The following is a 21,592-nucleotide window of genomic DNA, read 5'->3' on the forward strand; positions in this document are numbered from 1 at the left end:
CTGGGGAGAGTCCCTGTGATCAGCCTCCAAAAGAACTCACTGAAGCTGCTCAGTGAGAAAACAGTGGCATCAGCCAAGTAAGATCCTTTTTCTCCTCATTCCTTCTTCAAACCACCTGCCTCCAAAGACCATAAACTTGACTAATAGTCTATCTGAAGATAGGTAGAAGCCAAGAATGTCCCTTTTTCTTTCTTAGTCCAAACTCAGGGAGACTTGAAGATTAACCTTGAACAGTTTTTGACTGTTTCAGTGGATTGGACATATCAGTTACTAAACTGAGTTTATGTTTTTGGCTAAATGATGGAAAACTTTTTATTGCCTAAAAATGACCATCAAAGTTGTAGAAGTTGCTCTAAACATTTTCAAGGTCAGAGAAATACCTAGTCTCACTGAAAGGCTGTGGAAAAAATGAAGCTGTGTTTTGAATAGGCACCATAAGTTTTGCATGCTCTATTTATTTTGTTATTATTTTATTTTGAGAGGGTCTTGCTGTCACCGAGGCTGTAGTGGGGTGGAGCAGCCAGAGCTCACTGCAGCGTCAAACTCCTGGGCTCAAGTGATCTTCCTGCCTCTGCCTCTGAAGTAGCTGGGACTGCAGGTGTGCACCACCACGGCCTGCTAATTAAAAACATTAATTTTTTTTTTTTTTTTGGTAGAGACAGGGTCTTACTATGTTCACAGGCTGGTCTTGAACTCCTGGCCTCAAGCAGTCCTCCCACCTTGGCTTCCCAAAGTGTTAGGATTACAGACATCAGCCACTGCACGTAGCCTGCTTGTTCAATTTTAGGGATATAGGCCTGTTGTACTGCAGGAGAATTGCTGGTACCAAAACATGAATCCTACAAAAGGAAATTGTTAAGTAGTAGACATTGCCTGCTGGAAACTCACCTGAAAAAAGTATAATAACATTTGAACACTCCTCCCTATGCGTTTTCCACTGGCCCCAGAGAAAAGTAAAGAGGATACCCACTACCCATTTATTTCCAGAGTGGGTTCATTAACCTCTGAGCACCACTTGACTTGGGCAAGCTTAATATGCAATCAAAAATCTGACTTTAGGTAATACTGGCTGCTCTAAAAGGGGTGGTATTCTTTTCTCTTTCTACTAATGTACAAGTCAGAATGTTTGTTTGTTTGTTTATTTATTTTTGAGACAGAGTCTGACTCTGTTGCCCAGGCTGGAGTGCAGTGGCATGATCTCAGCTCACTGCAACCTCCACCTCCTGGGTTCATGTGATTCTCCTGCCTCAGCCTCCTGAGTAGCTGGGATTACAGGCATGTGCCACACCTGGCTAATTTTGTATTTTTATTAGAGATGGGGTTTCACCATGTTAGTCCAGGCTGGTCTTGAACTCCTAACCTCAAGTGATCCACCCACCTTGGCCTCCCAAAGTTCTGGGATTACAGGTGTGAACCACTGCACCCGGCCCAGAATGTCCATTTAAAAGAATCTTATTCTTTGTATTTCTAAGGTGACAATATGCAAATATAGGAAATAATCAGACATGAGGAAATGATTTTGACCATCTAATATGGTCAAATATGGTGTCTAGTCTCTGAGGCAGTGCTAATTATTCTAGTTTTGATAATTTTACATCAGGAAGGAGTAGACAGTTGTCCCACGGCAGTGGAAAAATATTTCTTCTACTCCTATTATATTTCATTCCCTCTACTGCTAAATAAATACAGTCCTGGAGGTAGGTGGTAGGGACAGTTAAAAAAGAAGGGTCAACATGGGAGAGCTGAATGCAAATTTTGGAAACTGAAGCTTATACTATTATTACTTTTCTTTTTTTTTTTTTAATGAGACTGTGTCTCGTTCTGTTGCCCAGGCTAGAGTGCAGTGGCGCAATCTCAGCTCATTGCAACCTCCGCCTCTCAGTTAAAACGATTCTTATGCCTCAGTCTCCCGAGTAGTAGCTGGGATTACAGGTGTGCGCCACCATGCCTGGCTAAGTTTTGTATTTTTAGTAGAGATGGGGTTTCACCATGTGTCCAGCCTGATCTCAAACTCCTGGCCTCAAGAGATCGGCCTGCCTGGGCCCTCCCAAAGTGCTGGAATTACAGGCATGAGCCCCTGCACCGAGCTTATTACTGTTATTATTATTTTTTAATTTAAGAGATGATGTATTTCTGATTATACTGTGGATTCTTTTAAACCTCATCCCCTTGATTTATAGCTTAGCTTTACTTCTCAATACTTTCTTGCCTTTCTGTCTTACAGTTCATCTCTGAGAACATGTTTTGCACTTTTTAAAGGCCCTGCTGACGTTCTCAGTACCATTTTCTTTATAAATTGTTTTTGGTAACCTGGGACATTCTAAAGGTAAGCCATTCTATAGCTTAAGTTTTATCCACAGCTTTATTGCTACCATATTTTATTTGGCAAGTACTATCTTCATGGAAAGTACCAGTTAGACAGAAAAATCTAAATAGATTTTTTTTGATTTCCCAGGAAATTTGATTTCCTTGAGATTAACCTGAGGCTTACTTTAACCTAAAGGTTATTATTAAAATTCTTGCCTGGGTGCAGTGGCTCATACCTGTAATCCCAGCACTTTGGGAGGCCCAGGCGGTCGCATCGCTGGAGTCTAGGAGTTTGAAACCAGCCTGACAACATGGTAAGACCCCATCTCTCCGAAAAAAACAAAAACAAAACAAAACAAAACAAATTTAGCCAGGTGTGGTGATGCATGTCTGTAGTCCCAGCTACTCAGGAAGCTGAGATGGGAGAATCGCTTGAGCCTGGGCGGTCAAGATTGTAGTGAGCCGTGATTGCACCACTGCACTCCAGCCTGGGTGACAGAGTGAGACACTATCTCAAAAAAAAGAAAAAAAAATTTTTAATAATCATTTCAGTTTTATCATTATGACCAAGCTACACATGATTTAGTACCATAAATACCATTCTGTTTTTGCTTTGCATATTCATTTGCATAAACTAGAAATTGGGAAGACGACATCACTTGGCTAAGGATTAAAGGACTAGAAACTGACAGATTCAAAATTTTTACCCAAGTCTGTCTAACACCCCACTGCTTTTCTAAACTCTTTTATTTTTTTCTCCATAAATAATAATCTGGCCTCTTAGAATATGTGATTTCTTATTTTAGAAAATTTAGACATGCGTCCTTTGGTCTAACTAGACTAGCAAACCAAAAGTATTTAAAATACTTGATTTTTAAAAATAGGTAAAACTTATCCTTCAGATGACCTCTCCCCCTACCATTTTAGAAAGGACACTTGAAACAACCTGTGTGGTTTGCAGTTGTTTTGGTAAAATGTGATTCACAACAATGACTCTGCAGTATCCTGTGAAAATGATTTGCCTTAAGGCTGGAAAGGGTAGATCCATATCTTAAAATTGACTTTGAAATTGTAGACCATTTGGTTCTTTCTTGCCTCACTGTAATTTGGCCTGTTTAGCAGTATAAGTATCTAAAATTCAGTACTTCTCCTCTTTTTGTTGTAGATAATTTTGAACTCAATGCATAAGTTCCAGCCAAGGGTGCACATCATTAAGAAGAAAGATCACACAGCCTTATTGCTCAACCTGAAGTCTGAAGAATTTAGAACTTTCATCTTTCCAGAAACAGTTTTTACGGCAGTCACTGCCTACCAGAATCAACTGGTGAGTGTACAGTTCACAATTTAGTTCCTGCATAAGGGAAGGATTTAGGAGGTTCTTATATTTTCTTGGAGAGAAGAGATATCCCAGTACTAAAAATGGATGTTCACTTTGCAGAGAGCTATTGAGTTTCAGTGCTAGGACCTCTAAGAGTGTGTTGAGTGACTGTGTATTACACTATATTTTCTAGAATCTCTACATTATGGGTCAGGTTTTTAACTGCCCACTTCCCCACCCACACCTACCCCAGTCTGCCTTCTCACATTTTCTTCTCCAGAAAGTTACTTGCCTCCTTTCCCTCCTCCTAGTAACATGTATAACCATGTTCTTGTTGCTTCATAAAATTTAAAAGTTCAGTTTCTCTGCTGAATTAAACACACCTATTCTATCCAACTGCCCAAAGTGCTGATACTTTAGATATTTTGTGAGGTTTTATTCAGCTATAATTTAGGGTGAGATAATTCTGGTAAAATGATTTTAAATGTCTTTTTAGATAGTAAACTATAGTATGTAACATCAAGATATCTAATTTATATTATTGAGTTATATGCAGGGTGAGTATCCCTAATCGAAAAACCCAAAATCTGAATGCTCCAAAATCTGAAACTTTTTGAGCATTGACATGACACTCAAAGGAAATGCTCACTGGAGCATTTCAGATTTTAGATTTGTGGATTAAGGATGCTTAACCTGTAAGTATAATGCAAATTCCCAAATCTGAGAAAATCTGAGATCCAAAATACCTTTGGTTCCAAGCATTTCAGATAAGGGATACTCAACCTATATTTTTTACTCTCTGTTGTACATCACATTTAAAATTAATGCATTTTTGGCCAGGTGCAGTGGCTCACACCTGTAATCCCAGCACTTTGGGAGGCCAGGGTGGGTGGATCAACTGAGGTCAGGAGTTCGAGACCAGCCTGGCCAACATGGTGAAACCCTGTCTCTACTAAAAATACAAAAATTAGCTGGGCCTGGTGGCAGGTGCCTGTAGTCCCAGCTACTCGGGAGGCTGAGGCAGGAGAATTGCTTGAACCTGGGAGGAAGAGGTTGCAGTGAGCAGAGATCTCACCACTGCACTCCAGCCTGGGCGACAAAGTGAGACCCCACCTCAAAAAAATAATAAAATTTAAAAAAATAAACTTAAATTAATGCATTTCTTCATCCATAGGGCTTATTCCAACTTAGTAAATATTTATCAAGGCCATACTAAGGGCCATGTACTGATAGACACTTCCCATACATTTTCTTCTTTTGTGCCCAGCGTAAGCTTAAGGGGCTGTGGCAGTACTACACTCCATAGGTGAGGAAGCTGAAGCTAAGAGAGGGTGAGTAACTTCTCTCCATCAGAAAGGACCAGAAATAGAATTCCTTTTCATACACTTCAATATAAAAGGAAGTCACGTGCTCCGTTTACTTGACACATTCAGTTGTTTATGACCTCTCTGTGTCTTTGTATCTTGTGTTTGTTTCATTGGTCATAGGTAACCAAGACTATTGCTCTCCTCTTGTCTTGATGTTGTTAGGTTTTGGGTTCTGAGTGAGTAGCTATTAGATGCTGTCTGGTAGATGGCTCAGAGTCCAGAGGAGGATGGTCACCTGGAAGCGAGGTGGTGTGGAGACCCTCGGGAAAGGCAAGATGAAGCTGACATCACAGCCAGCCTCAGAGAAATGAGGTAGTAGAAGCCTGGAAAAGGAATGTGGGCAGATGGCCAGAGTGGATGTATGTAAGGCTTACTCTCCTAGGATTTCTATACAACTTTGAGTAGATTTCATTTCACCAGTGGCTGCTGTTTTCCTTACCTAGCTATTAGGGCCAAGAACTGACCAGACCATTTTAGGGGATTGCTGTGAAGATCAAATGTAGTTGTGTGTGTAGGCTTGTTTAAGCCTTTGGAAGCTGCAAGGTGCTCTATAAATAAGAAATGTGGTTATGATGGGGCTATCTCAGAAATGTCAAAAAAAGAATTTGTCACCATTTGTATTTTAAAATTTTAGTGGTGTATTAGTTAATGAGATAGAGAAATTAATGCATAATTGTTATCATGCTGATCATCTTATAGTAAAGGCAATTATTGTAACCTTTGAATTATCTCCAAGATCATAACACAGGAGTGGAAACATTCAGAGAATGCCCAAACTAAAAGTTGGGGTTTAGATGGAAGCCTACAAAGGCCTAAAGCACTAATGCTGTTTCTCTGCGAATCTGGAACACTGAAACCAGCAATCTTGATTTTAATTTATTTGAGGGCACGTGGAATGCAGATATCATAGGCTCCAAAAAGATTCTGAAAACATTCCATTCATTTATACTAATTGATTTCATAGCTTTTATAATATACACCATGCTAATATATTCTAACAATTTAAATTCATGCTCACTTAAGAAACCTTATTGATGTTTGGGAATGACATAGACACTTGTCATGTGGAAACCTCATTGCTTTTATCATAATTCTTTTTAAAGAGAGCCAAAGCAGGAGGAGGTAAATTGTTTTCCTCTTTATTTTTTTTTAGTGAAAATTATAGAGATGAACAAAAATTAAAGTTTCTAGTAAACTTTAAAGTATAATGCCTGAGATTTGGTTTAATAGGTGAGAGAGCAAGACTGCGTAAGTGTTGGCGGGACCTCTCATATCATAGGAGGGTCTTATTTACATAATACAAATAACAGCTAACATTTGGGTACTTACTATGTGCAAGACACCACTTGAATTCATAATCATACTTGATCTTCTCAATGATATCGTGAGATAGGAACAATCGTATTTTTATTCAGCATTGTACAGTTGGGGTAATTGAGGCACTAGTTAAATAAGTCATCTGAAATGACCTTGCTCCTATCATCGCAGATTTGAATTCAGGTGGTTAAGATTCAAGAGGGAGTGCCCTTAACCCCTAAGCTGTGAGTGCCTCCTGTTCCCAAAGAAGCAGAACTTCACCCTCTCTCAGCTCTTGGCCCTGATAGACTCTGAGACATCAATTTTAGAAAGCATCAACTCTTTATGCTCATTTTTTTTTTAAACAAATGTGCTGCTCACACCACACATCAGCAAGTGTAACACGATAATGATCATCCTAAACAGGAGGTCAGAATATCTGCTAGTACTCGCTGTATCCAACTGGAACCACATCTTTAATGACATTTTCTAATTTAATTCTTGTTTTTCTACTCGATTTTTTATTTAGAACAAATTTCAGATATACAAAAAACGAAACAAATAGTAAAATGAACCTCACATGCCTTCCACCCAGATTCAGCAATGCCAAATTTGCTTTTCCCCCGAATTTTCTCTTTCCTCCCTCTTCCTCTCTCTATATGCAAACGTACTTCCCCTCTTCCTTCCCATTTTCTTCCCTCCCCTTTTGAAACTAAGTTGCATGCCTCCTGATACTTCTAAACACTCTGTAAGCCTATTCTGACAATTAGAACATTATTTTTGTAATCCCAACATCTTTATCACAGCTAAGAAAATTTATAAGAATTTGTTCTTTATATCACCTAATATTCAGTTTATATTAAAATTTTCAGGATAGACCAACTGCCCCTAAACCCCCTCTGAACTAGGATCCAGCTAAAATTCGTGGTTTGGATTTATTACTTTTAATTTAGAAAAACCTTTCCACATTTTTTTCTAAACACCTCATTTAATTCTGACACTGTATGCTTTGAAGAAGGCCCCACGAGTCCCATTTTGTAGAATTAGAAACTGAGGTCAGAGTGGTTAAGACATTCACCCAAGGTCACAAATCTGGTAAGTGACAGAACCAATACAAGGTTTTGATCTTCTGGGTTTTAATTCCTCCTTTTTGGTGGCATCATAATAGATTGCAAGGCCAAGGAAGTGGTGACCACTGACAGTGTCATCGAAAACTGACTTTGAAAATATGGGTAATGAAAATAGCTGAAGATACTAATACGCACATTTCCACATAAGTTGCTCCTTTGGCAAAGGTTTATTTCTAATTAATATCATAAATGGGATCAAAATCCAGCCATCAGTGCCCAGCTATTCTTTCTTGCATAAAGTATAATATTAATATGATTAGTATGTCATTTCATTGCTGAGTAACCACAGTGGAAGTGACTAAATTCAGAATTAATTTTCTCATAGATTCTACTATGTCTGAGTTTATTTTTCGATATCCACCTTTAAAACCATAGCCCCTTGCACAAAGCCATATGCCTTTAAAATAGAAATCCAGTTAATAGTCAACAATTTGATTTGGTATCCTAACAGGCCAGTTTTGCAAATGGTTTATAAACCTCGTAAAACCAATCAAAATTCCTCTTGTAGGTGCTCAGTAAACATATGTGCAGTGAATAAATGAACTTGTGGGTTAGCATTTTCATTAGTCATATGTCATTTTCTAAAGTTGTCCTTGACTCTTTCTAGGCCTTCTACCATCTACTGTGACTTCACTGCTCTACCAAGTTTGTGTAGTAATTTTCCTATAGCATACAATAATGTATCCTGCAGCATATAATAGCCTATAACATATAATATATAGGAAAAAAGTAAATATATACTAGGTATAGTATTAGAATTTTTTCACATACAAAGAACAAAGAGGGAGGAGAAAAGAGAGGAAGATTTAAAAATTCACATTTAGGACCACTTTCATATATCTTAAGCTTTGGATATGACTGCTATTTTTATGTCTGTTGAAATTCAAGTCAGAGTTTCCAAAACAATTCGTGAAAAACTTCCTCATTTATTGTGCCTCGTAGTTTCATTTATAAGTAATGAAAGTAGGACCTTTTATTTGCTATTTCTTTCTCTGGTTTTTGCAAGGGAATGATTGCATTTCTTTACATTATTGGATAAAAGCTAAATACATTACACTTTCAACAAACTATTTTATAATTTAAGATTGAAAGGTCATGCATTGTTTTTGAGCAGGCAGACCATTGCTGTAGAGTTGAAGTGTAGGTCAAGTTTCATTTTTAAATGGCTTTGGTCAGATATTTTCCTGATAATTGGAGAAATGGTCTCTGAGGGCCAATTTTACCTTGTGGCTGGGAACCCTAGCTGGATTCAGAGTCCAGTGATATTATACAGAATAACCACTGCAAAAGGTCCCCTTCTCTTTTGCACAGCAGGTAGTGTCAAAATCTGCCCTCCACACATTTACTTAAAGATAATAGAGATGCCAAAAGAGTGAACATTTTGGTTAGGAATTGCATTATGTTCTATATTATTTAAATACATGAAAAAGCAGGGTTGTGTTTTGGACTGAATTAGTAACTTGGATATATGTAGACCCACACTAAACAGTAGCATTTCTTAAGCACATACTACTAACCTTGCTTGTTAGTGTTTTCTCTTGATGAAGTGAGAAACATTGCTGCTTTTAAGAATTTGTGAGTTATAAAGAAGCCATATCTCTGGTTTCTGTACATACAATGTTTGGTAGCTGATTTATTTTTGATACTTCTTTTAGGATTACTTTTGATAAACGTGATTTGTTCAACAACATTACAAGCTGCAGGCATCCTCTATTCGGACATGAATGAAATGGTGTCCACCTGAAATCACTGTCTGTAACTCAGCTTCTTTTTCTCATCAGTTCTCAGTGTTTTTTTTTTTTCAGTTATCCCAAATTTCATAAAGAGATGTAAAACTACACCTTAAAAATGAATTTCTGTATAGCTACTGGTCTTTATTTAAATATTGTGGCATAAACTCTATGTCTGACCTTTTAAAACGTATGATTACCTAGAATGTTAAAATTTTGCTATTTAAAAATTATTTTATCTTAAAATTTAAAAAGTGAAATGCTTTTCCTGTAAATTCTTGGTTTCAGTTTATAATTGGTGAAAAGGTGAGATCATATTTCTGACTGTGCTTGTTCTTGAGGTAAAGCTCAACAAATACTTGTGGGGTTCTTATTGTGGACACTAGTAGATTCAGAGTCTAGTGACAGCGGGCTACAAGGAACATGGTGGGCTCACAAAGAAGTTTAATCCACAATCTCTGTGCTGCTAATTATTAATACCCCATAAAAGCTGTTCAGGAATGTGTAGCATCAACCCGGAGCTCCCATACAATTTTAGTGATAATAGATCCATTCAGTTTTTTTCTGCTGTCACGTACAAAAGCAATTATTTTCCCTAGAATTAGATTAAATAGAAATAGAGAAAGTAATTGTTTTGAATTCTTTTTCTAATTAGTGCACTAAAATTAAATCATTGCTGTAGCTAATTGGTAAATCTGGGTGTATAAGAGCACCTGTACTATTCTTGCAACTTTCCTGAAGTTTGAAATTATATCAAGATGTAAAGAAATTTCCACTGATACTCCTAGGAATTATGAAAGTTGGATTAAAATGATATTAGCAGTAGATAATTCTCATAATGAGAGAAAATTCGAAGACATCTGAAAACTCATGTTGAATTTAAGTTACTCCTTTGCTCAAAGTATGGCAGTATTATTAGATATGGTGACACATCAATTGAGCAACATGTGTTTTAAGAGTATGTATTTTCTGTGGTATTAGAGCACTGGAGAATTTAAGATAACTTCTCAATCATATTCTGAGCCAATAGTCTTTATCTTTTGAAAGAAGAACAAGAAATGTGATTTTCAAAATTCTTTTCAGAGATAAAATATGTCAAAAGTCCATCTTTAATCATTAGAACAGATAGGTAATACCTTCTACCCTTTTCATTTGTAAAGACTCAGAAAAAGCTTGATATGATTCATATCTTAGAGAGATGGCTGTAAAAAGTTCTTTCAAAATGAATTTTTTATCAGATATATTATCTGTTGTTTGTAGAAAATTTTATCCATTGGCAAGCCTGTTTACTTTTCAGTTTTATAAATGTGCTATTTAAAGGCATCCTTACCTTTATTGCTCCACCTCACAGTTTCAGTTTGAAATTTTCATGTGGGTTTGATTTACCCTTAATGTCTCTGTTGGAGGTGGTGCCACCTTCTTTAGCATCATTTAGAGCCAGTTCCAGCTCTGATTAGCTGTGCATGTGATCCGACATCTAGCGCAGTACATGTGCGTGGTGATTTATCCTCATTATTTGCTGATGAATTATTGTGAAAGCATATTAAAGAACTATAAAGTACTTCAGAAGTAGAACGTATTTTAAGTATAGTTGTTCGTTACAAAGAGACATAGCTCATGTCCTGGAGGATTTTAAAATCTTGTTGATATTTGTAATCATAGACTCTATCAATTGCCTGGGCTTTAGAGGATGTTTATAATTTATTTCAAACAAAAAAATATTTTCCCCTTCCCTCCCAAAACTGACTTTCAAAAACAAGTCCTAGTTGGAATAAGTGGATGAAACAAGGCTTCATTCTTCAGAGAGTGGTAGCTGTGTGTGAGAAGGTTCTCTATAAACTCTTTCCTGTATCTCTCTTCATATACATGTCTTAGCTGTTGCTGTCCATGAGAGCAGGTTTCTGATTTATGTAGCTTATTTGCTTCCCTGTTTACCAATGCTCATAGCATAGCTATTTTCTTCTAACTGCTCAACAGTGAATGTTCATGGACTAAAAATGAGCATTTCTGAGGCACTGTCAAATTTTTCTAAAATTAATATTATCAAAGAGTTAATCTTATAATTTGCCAGTGTTATTGATAGAGGAGTCTTTCTGGCTGGGTTAGTATGGGGGGTTTCATTTTAAGCAAGGCATAAATAGCTTCTTTGCAGCTTGTGCCTTGGTTCTGAAAGTGTTCAGAAACCATGAAAAAGAAAAAACCACATTTCTTTTGAAATGAAAAAAGAAATTCCTCATGTGTTAACAGTTTAAAGTGTTCTATAGATATACTTTGACTGGGGAGAAAGTTGCTTTTTGGCAAGAGTATTTCTTTTTTTCGTCTTCTTTTTTTTTTCTTTTGAGACAGTCTTGCTCTTGCTCTTGCCACCCAGGCTGGAGTGCAGTGGCGTGATCTCGGCTCACTGCAACCTATGCCTCCCAGGTTCAGGTGATTCTCATGCGTCAGCCTCCTGAGTAGGTGGGATTACAGGCTCATGCCACTATGCCTGGCTAATTTTTTATTTTTAGTAGAGACAGGGTTTCACCATGTTGGTCAGGCTGGTCTCGAACTCCTGACCTTATGATCTGCCCACCTCGGTCTCCCAAAGCGCTGGGATTACAGGCGTGAGCCACGGCGCCCGGCCTGGCAAGAGTATTTCAAACTATCTGTTTTGATTGTGTACTCCTTACTTTGAAAGAAGAAGACATGCCTGTAACTTATTTCCCCTGTTAAGAATCTTTAGCATGCATTTCTCTCTGGAGATGAACATGTGTTCTAATTTTGATACTGAGAAGCTATGATTCCTTAAAGGTTTTCTTGGTTCTAATTCAGTTACTGACCAGCTGAATCTTGGCCCTTGTGCTCTTTGAGTCTGTGTGTGATTATCTGTCGGATAAGACCATGGGCTAGATGGTCTCTCAGCTTCCTTTCAGCTCTAACAATTCCAGTATTTTCCATGTTGAGTATCTTTTAATCAGTGTTTCCTTTATTTTTTCGTTACAACTTAATGCATTCTCCTTCAGAGGCATGGGGCATATAATTTCATGGATCTTTCTACGCTAATAGTAGTAGTATGGGAATTCTGAATACCACAGCGTGAACATTTAATATTTCAGACTGTGATTATTATTAGAATGTGTTTTTCCATAAAAACATAGAGTTTATAAATAACATTTCATGGAAGGATAACAAAAGATGGACTAATTTGATTCTGATTTAGTCAAATGGAAAGGGAAATAGGAGAAAATTTATATTCAGAAGGCTTTATGTCATGTATTTATGTCATGTATATCAATATCATATTGAACAGGAGGCTATTATTGGCCATTTTACCTTTTATCTATTATGGTATGTGTATGTACTCACAGTACTAAAAAAGATGTCACCAAGTCAAATGCATTCTTTCTTTCATTCTCTATCGATGCTGGAGTTCTGCATAATTCTCCCATTTAGGTGGTTCTCCCATTCCTCAGTTCAGCCCTAGCCTTTGATATATTATATATTAAATACTGCACACCTCAGTTCACATCTACTTTTGCCTCAAAGGCTCCCTTCCCTAATTGTATCTATCTGTCAACCTCCAGCCTGTCCTCAATACCTCCTCTCTGAGGCCTTCCCTTACCATCCCACCTGGCTGGGATTTGTCCCTCTTGTGAACATGTGTAGCATTTTCCACCCTTCTCACGACACTGAGAAACATTAAGATATTCTTGGTGTGCTATGGAGAATGAACAAACTATTTATGATTTTATTTCCTTGACCTCAGAAATGATACTGTTTTGTACCCATTCTTTCTCCAGATAACGAAGCTGAAAATAGATAGCAATCCTTTTGCCAAAGGATTCTGGGATTCCTCCGGGCTCACTGACCTTGAGAGGTAATGAGAATTTTCTGTTTACTTTCTTGTTCAGATAAGATCAAGAGAAGAGGGAGTTTGTAACAACACACTCCTTTCGACACCAGAGAATCATAACCTTACTATATATAGTCTTCTATTCTCTGCACCCTATTCCTTGTACATATGCAACTGCCTAAGTCTGACAGCTACTGTGACTGGATCTATTATATGCTTAATTTCTGAGTGAAATAGTTTCTTTGGTCAGGACATTTATTCTACTATAAAAAATAGGGCTTTGTTGTTATTAAAGACTTAGTCCTCTTGACATTCTTAAGCTTCATGTCTCACTGAGTGGCAGTCTGTAGAGAAATAGAACCTTGATAGCTTTTTACCTTCCCAAGTAGATATATTTGCTAACACAAAGAGTGTAAGGGTAGTTGGGGAATTTTAAAACAAGGAGATGTAATCTAATTCAAGGTCACATAATTTTACCAATATAGTAGACTGCTTTTATTTAATAGGAGAGACATCAGGCGTCTAAGAAGACAAGTGAAATCATGTGTCTGTAACGTACCCTACTTTTTATTCAATTAAAATGGTTCATGCAGTTTGAGACCATTGAGGTGATGAGTAATGACTATATGGAGATACATATTTTGCCCAGTATGAATGTCAAAAATTGTTTTTCAAAGAGAAGATTTTTAAACCTAATTGATTATTTTTACTTCTTAAACACACTAATTCTTTTATGTGGCCCAATGTCTTGATTGACCAGGGAATTTCCCTAGCCACGAGAACCACTGATTTTCTTATCTCTACATCTGTGTAATTTCCCTACTAACTGCTGCACATTTCTGCTGCACTCTTTGTTACCTACATAGCCACATCTGCTGACCTCAGCACTTCTGTCTAATCTATCTTGGCAACTCAAATTAAAAGATAATTACATATTTTAACAACCTCTGTCTCAGCCTTCCTAAGCCTTCCCAAATGGCAGAATGTGAGGCGGAGGTTTGATTTAGGGGAACAGACTTAGAGGCTCAGTGGGGAAGCAGAGGAGCAAGCAGGAGAGGCTGAATGTTGGCCAGGAACTATGGGATTTGAGCAGAAAAGAAAGATTAAATAGTTGGAGAGCTTGACAAGTTGGTTGGAAGTGTTGGGATCAGGAAAAGAAACTTGAGCTTGTGATTGAAAATCCATTGCAAAGTGCAGAGAGAAGGCAACTGGTAACTCTCGGATTAGGTGGGATACAAGTCACTGAGAATGTGGTACCAGCGGTGTGGGCAACAAAGGAATCCACTTGCAAAAGGCAACTTCATTTAGGCATGACTTTATTTCCTGTTTCTGAGGGCCAGAAGCCCTGCTGCAGACCGGGTTTATGCAGTTGGGATTGTTATAAGTGAACTTTTTCTCAGTTTTATTCAGGTATTAAGTAAGAATGGAGACAATGATGCAGTGGGGTGATAGTGATCTGTTTTTATAGTGTGTGTCGTATTTTCTGTCTCAGACCATGGGGGTACGCATGCTATATTGGGAGAAAAAAAAAGTTAGGGCTTAGAGTCTCACCTCTGCCTTTTCCTGGGTGAGTGATCCTGGAGAAGTCACCAGACTTGTGAGTCTATACACTCATCTAGAAAATGGAAAAAATAACCCTGCTCACCTCAGAGGTTTATTCTGAGAATCAAATAAGCTGGCATTTATGACAGCATTTTATAAATCTAAAAATGTAAAATAATTACAAGTTCTTCATCTTGTTATATGAGCATTTCATCTGACAACTTTTATCCCATGTAACTCTATGTTTCATAGTCTTAATAAACTACTCCTAGAGTAAAAATAGCCTTGTAGTTGCACATTGGTTTACAAGATAGGAGGTACTCAGTCTGACTGCTCTTTAGAACGGCAGATTTGATAATGCATGCGGCCACATTTTCCACTTATTGGATAAGCATCCTGATGTGGGAGCGCTCACATATACATGAAGCTAAGTAGCTTTCAATGGTCTGAGGGCAAAGACAGCACTCTTACATGACTAGCTGAAAGTTTGCAAGATGACCTAACTAGTGTGAAATTGGCCGAGGTTTTGGATTTCATTTCCAGATATTTAAGTCTGAATTTTTCATAAACAGCCTTTGGGGATGGGACAAATCAGATCAATTGATCTTTAGAGACCTAAAGAAATTAAATTAGTCTGGAGTCAGTTACTGCACTAAATCATCCAGTAATTGAATTGCTCCTTGTAACTGATTGAAAACAGCCCTATCCTTAACAATATAGGGAGCTTTTCTTTATGAGAGATCTGAGAGAAAAACACATCTTTTTATGACATGATGACAGATATTGCACTTTTCTAAGCTAATTGAATATGATGTTATAAATATGTGACCTTAATGATTTCAAGTTTCCTGTTTCAGATTTACAGCTTAATGTGTGGGACACCCAAACAAAAATGCCTTTAGGATTGGATCTGTTTGCCTGTACCTCTAAATTCACAGTTTTAATCCTTCTACAGCTACACAAGCTTTTGAGATACTCTTAAAGGTGTTTTAGTTTTCTTGCTCTAATTTTACTAGGTTCCATTGAGGTACTTGAATGTCTCACTTTGTGTGTAGCCTTACTTTTCAGGGACATCGTCTTCCTCATTTCTAAAAGAAAACCCACCTCACTGGCAAAAATAGAAAGTGTTTTCATTACTGCTTTGTAATATACCTACTATGGTCAACCAAGAAGCAAACCAAAAGCCCAAAGGGATATCTTTGTATAATCTAATGTCTAGTTTCTCAGATTGGGGAAACAATTATTGGCTGGTTCCATATAATAACAAGCTTTAGACAGTCATTCAGTTGGCATTTTATGTTTCTTTTCTGGGGGGATGCGGTTCACTTTGTCCAGTACACAAAGGCACAGTGTTACTTCTGAGAAAAGAAAAATAACTGGGAGGAGTTATCTATGATTTATTCAAAATTAAGTTTCTTTTATTAATTTTTTTTCTTTTTACTAAAAGAGTTTGTGTGCATTGCCAAAAAATCGGAAAATATGGACAAGTAAGAAAAAGCATAAAAAAGCAGTTAAACCCCATTTCCTTAGAGGTGACCCCTGGCAAAACCCCATTATATATTCTTTCAGATACTTTCTTATGCACGTATGAACATTTACTTCCTTTAAAGTTTATCTTGTCAACCATATTATTTTTAATTATTTCCCCTTAATATAAATAGATACGTCTGCAGCACAATTTTTATTGGCTTTCTAATTTTCCATTATGTGCTGTAATTTATTTGACTAATCCTATGCATTAGTTATTTAGGTTTCTGATTTTTTGCTGTTACAAATAGTGCCAGGAGGAAAATACACATCTTTACACGTCTTCTTAATTATTACCATGAGATAAATATCCACAAATTAAAATGCTGAGTCAAAGGATGTATTTTTTTATCATAGTATTATTTTTAATTGTTTAAAAATTTGGAAAAAATATTCAATAATAGGAGAATGGTTTAATAAAATTCATAGTCATGCAATGGAGGTTTTAGAAGTTGTGGTAAAATATACATAACATAAAATTGACCATTTTAACCATTTTAAAGTGTACAATTCAGTGACATTAAGTACATTCATGATGTCACATAACCATCACTGCTATCCGTTTCCAGAATGTTTTCATCATCCCAAATAGAAACTCTGTACCCATTAAAATAACTTCCAATTTACTTTCCCTTCAAGACCCTGGTAATCTGTATCCTACTTTCTGCATCTATGAATTTATCTAGTCTGGGTGCCTCATGTAAGTGGAAAGATGTATAGTCATGAGTCACTTAACAGAAGGGCTGCATTCTGAGAAATGCATTGTTTGGAGATTTTGTCATTGTGAAAACATCATAGAGTGTATTTACACAAACCCAGATGGTACAGCCTATGACACACATAGGCTATTTGGTATGGCCTATTGATCCTAGCCTATAAACCATACTGTGCTGCATGTTACTGTACTGAATACTGTAAGCAATTGTAATGCAAGGGCAGGTATTTATGTACCTAAACATTAAAAAGGCACAGTAAAAATACAGTGTAAAACATAAAAAATGGTACACCTGTATAAGGCACTCATCGTGAATGGAGCTTAAGGTCTGGAATTTGCTCTGGGTGAGTGGTCAGTGAATATGAAGGCCTAGGACATTACTGTACACTACTGTAGACTTTATAAACACTGTACACTTAGGCTACACTAAATTTATAAAGAATATTTTTCTTCAAGAATACGTTAACCTTAGCTTATTATAACTGTTTTACTTTCTAAACTTTTTATTTTTTTTAACTTTTTGACTCTCCTGTAACATTTAGATTAAAACATACACATTGTACAACTGTACAAAATCATTTTTTCTTTATATCCTTATTCTGTTAAGTTTTTCAATTTTTTTTTTTTTTTACTTTTTAAACATTTTTGTTAAAACCTAAGACATAATCACACACATCAGGCCTACCCTGGGTCAGGATAATCAATATCACTGTCTTCCACCTCCACATCTTCTGTCACTGAAGGTCTTCAGGGGCAATAACACACATCTCCTGTAATGATAATGCCTTCTTCTGGAATACCTGCCGAAGGATCTGCCTGAGGCTGTTTCACGGTTAACTTTTTTTTTTTTTGATAAGTAGAAGGAGTACACCGTGAAATAATTATAAAAATTATAGCATAGTACGTATACAAACCAGTAACATCATTGTTTATTATCATTAATCAAGTATGATGTATTTTATACAAACATGTGAGTAACATGTTGTGCTGCTGCATTGTGATGGCTATGATGTCACTAGGTGATAGACATTTTTCAGCTCCGTTCTGATGTTAGGGGACCGCTTTCATATATGTGAAACGTTGTGGGCTGAAACATTGTGATGTGGCACATGACTGTATATGTTTTTAAGGCATTTTATGCATACTGCCAAGTTTCCTTCAGAAAAGGTTGTTCACAGCAGTTACCATTCCTTTACACCTTTGTCCGACATAATCATCGTCTTTTCATCTTTGCCAGTTTCATAGGTGAACATTTGTATTTTCTCCTGGGAATTGGCCTGTTCATGTCCTTAGGTTTTTTTTTTTTTTTTTTTTTTTGGATTGTTCACCTTGTTCTCTAAATGAGCTGTAAAAGCTACTTATGTATCAAGAGTATTAGTATTTTATTGTTCATATATGTTGGAATCATTTTACCAGTTTGAAAATTAGCTTTTTATTTATGCTTTTGATACATAGATGGTTTTATCACCAAATCTGTTGCTCTCGTTCTTTGATTTCTATCCTAGAAAACTTTTCTCACTCCAAAATAATACAAACATTTACTATAGATTTTTAAATCATCTTACTGCTTTTTAGTTTTTCATTTAAACCTTTGACTTGTGTAGTATTTATTTTGGTAAACATTATAAAATAGACATACAACTTTATATTTTTTACAAGTGGCCTGAATACTATTAATATGCATTTACTAACGTATTCATTTCCCACTTATTTTTCATTCTCCCTTTGTCACATGCTGTACCAAATTCTTATGCATACTAGTTCTTACAGTCTGTTTGTTGAGCTGCCAGTATCATATTGTTGTAATTTTCATAAATTGTAAATATTTGATATTTAAATATCTGATATGGCAAATCCCAATCGTTTTTACTTGTCATTTTAAAAGTTTCTTGATATTCTTTGATCTTTATGCTTCCAGTCTTTGAAATCTTTTTGTCAGGTCTTCTACATAAATGTTACAGGAATTTAGCTTAGGCTTGTGTTGAATTTATATAATAACCTGGGAGGGAAAATTGATGTCTTTACAGTGATATCAGTATTCAAAGACACATATTCCTATTCTCATCTATGAATATGTAATATGTTTGTCCTCTTTCTGAAATCTCCTGTGTTATGTAGCACTTCGCCGTTTTCGTGTTTGTACGTTCTGCACAGATGTTCTTAGGCACACATCTAGGCCTATGAGAGCTGCTCTGTCTGATACAATAGCTGCTGGCCACAGGTGGTTAGTGAAGATGTGAAATAATACTGTTAAGTGTGCAAACACACAAGCAGGTTAACTAACTACCAAAAACCACTAGAATTTGAAGACTCAGTATGAAAAAAATCATTGAAAAAATATCAATTAGGTATATTGAAATAATAATTTGGGTTATTATGTTACATAAAGTATATTTTTTTATTTTTTTAATGTGGCAACTGGGCTTATCTAAAATTACATGTGTGACTCACATTACATTTTTATTGGAAAACACTAGAGAGATTTTTGGAGGTGCTTACTTTTGTAAAGAGAATTTTAAATTAGAAATCTGCCTAATTTAGTCTGCAAAAAGCTGTTGATTCCTATGTGTCTTTGGCATTGTGCCATTTTACTGAACTTAAAAAATCAGTTTTAATAAATTTTCATTTTAGTCTCTTGTGTTTTCTAGTTAAATTGCTATATCATTTGCAAAAATGATGATTTTATCTCTTCCTTTCTAGTAGTTATACTTTTAAAAATATCTTTTTCTTGTTTTATTACACTGATTGAAATTTCTGGGACACCATTGAAGGATAATAATAGTTGGTATTTTTCTCTTGTTCTTGATTCATTGCATATGGTTTTTGGTGGCTGTTGGTTTCAGAAGAATATTCTTTATTATACCAAAGCAATAACTTTCATACCTAAATTAATAATTTTTATCTTAACATTAATTGAATTTATAGTAAATGCTCTTTTAACATCTATTGAGATTATTTCCTTGTTTTAAAATTTTAAATGACATTATAATATAGTCATATTGTCTCTGTTGAACCATCCTTATATTCCTGCCTGGAATTTTTTTTTTTTTTTTTTTTGAGACAGAGTTTTGCTCTTATGGCCCAGTCTGGAGTGCAGTGGCGTGATCTCAGCTCACTGCAACCTCCACCTCCCAGGTTCAAGCTATTCTCCTGCCTCAGCCTCCCTAGTAGCTGGGATTACAGGCATGTGCCACCACGCCCAGCTAATTTTGTATTTTTAGTAGAGACAGAGTTTCTCCATGTTGGTCAGTCTGGTCTTGAACTCCCGACCTCAGGTGATCCGCCAGCCTCGGCCTCCCAAAGTGCTGGGATTACAGGCTTGAGCCACCGCTCCCAGCCCTCCTGCCTGGATTTTATTTGTTTTTCTTAAATTACTGGATTTAAACTACTTATATTTTATTTAGGACCTTTTGTATCAATCTTGAAACAATTAGTTGATTTTGTACCTTTTCTTGTCAGTTGTTGGTATTGGTTTCTGCTAATTTGTTCAAATTAATTGAAATCTTTTCCTTCCTTTTATTGTCAGAATCAGTTTGAAAAGCAAAGAAATGATCATTTACCTGAAGATTTTATAAATCTTGTCCATAAATTCACCTGGGTGCAGTATTCTTTTGGGGAATACCACTTTAACAACTGTCTTAGTCTGTTCCATTGTTTATTGGTCAAATATATGTTAATGTCTGTCCCATGTAATTGTTTTTGTCTCAAGTTCTACTTTAATCTTATATGGCTACCCTTTTAAAATTTTTGCTTTCTTTTGTTTACCCTTTAATTCTTAAAAATCCATAGGACTACAGCAATATTCTCTCTCTCATCAATATCCTGTCATTTTCATTAAGAAGAAAACAACCCTTTCTTGGCCCCATTTGTCTTTTGAATTACTGACTTTCCCAGTTCTCTGCTCCTTCTTAAAGTTCCTCAGAAAAAGTTTTATATGTTCTCTTTTCCCATTTCTTTCCTCCCTTTGTCTTCTCCTCTGCCTCTGAGACATTCATCCCTACTACCCTCTAGTCCACCCTTGTCAAAGTCACCAGTGATCTCCTCATTGCTAAACCCAGTGGTCAGTTCTCAGACCTCATCTTCCTTGGCCTGTCAGCAGCCCTTGGCACAGTCATTCATTCTCTCCTCTTTCCTTTCTGGAAAGAGGCTTCCCAGACCACTCAGTCTTCTGTTTTTTATTCCACTGCATTTACCATGCTTTCTGTATGTCCTTCATTGGCTCCTCCTCATCTCATTCATCTGTAAACACCATGTGTTCCAGCCCTTAGTCCTTGCACTTCTCTTCTCAGTCTACATCTGGTCTCTGGGTGCTCTGTCCCGGTTTTATGCCTTTAAGTACCATTATATGCTGATGACTATTGAACCTACATTTCTGGTTCTGGCCTCTCCAGATTCAAATATCTGACTGGCTATTGCTTTTAATTTTCCCTGTCCCCCTAAGAGCACCTCAGATTTCACACACCTATAACTGGCTGCCTAACCACACTCCTCCACACCTACTCTTCCCTTACTGTTCCCATCATAGCTGCTCATAACTGCATCCTTCCCAGTGTTCTGGCCGAAAAACTTGTAATCATCTTTGACTCTTCTTTTTCTCATATTTTACACATCCAAACAATTAACTCATCTTGTCAACTAATCCTTCTAGTCCAGAGGAGTCCAACTGTTTACGGTCTTCACTGCTACCACTCTTATCTAGGCCACTGTCCTTTCTTTCCTAGATTATTACATTAATTTTCTAACTGATCTCTCTGCCTTCATTCAATATTGGCCTTATTTTTATTCAATACAGCAATCAGAATAATCTTTCCAAAGAAAGGAAGTTTGA

The 21,592-nt window shown here is 36.5% G+C and overlaps 1 protein-coding gene across 1 annotated transcript in view; it reads left to right on the top strand.

Annotated features, from left to right (window-relative positions):
* The window catches only part of LOC129525975 (T-box transcription factor TBX20-like), a 53,587-nt gene that overhangs the window by 11,510 nt on the left and 20,485 nt on the right, over positions 1-21,592 (top strand). Inside the window, exons 2-3 of the mRNA XM_055358885.1 lie at positions 3,473-3,631; positions 12,928-13,004. Coding sequence (XP_055214860.1) covers positions 3,473-3,631; positions 12,928-13,004 — 236 coding nt within the window. The remainder of the gene's footprint in view (positions 1-3,472; positions 3,632-12,927; positions 13,005-21,592) is intronic.

The sequence above is a fragment of the Gorilla gorilla genome, chromosome 10 (assembly GCF_029281585.2).
Source record: "Gorilla gorilla gorilla isolate KB3781 chromosome 10, NHGRI_mGorGor1-v2.1_pri, whole genome shotgun sequence".
Lineage (NCBI taxonomy): Eukaryota > Metazoa > Chordata > Mammalia > Primates > Hominidae > Gorilla > Gorilla gorilla.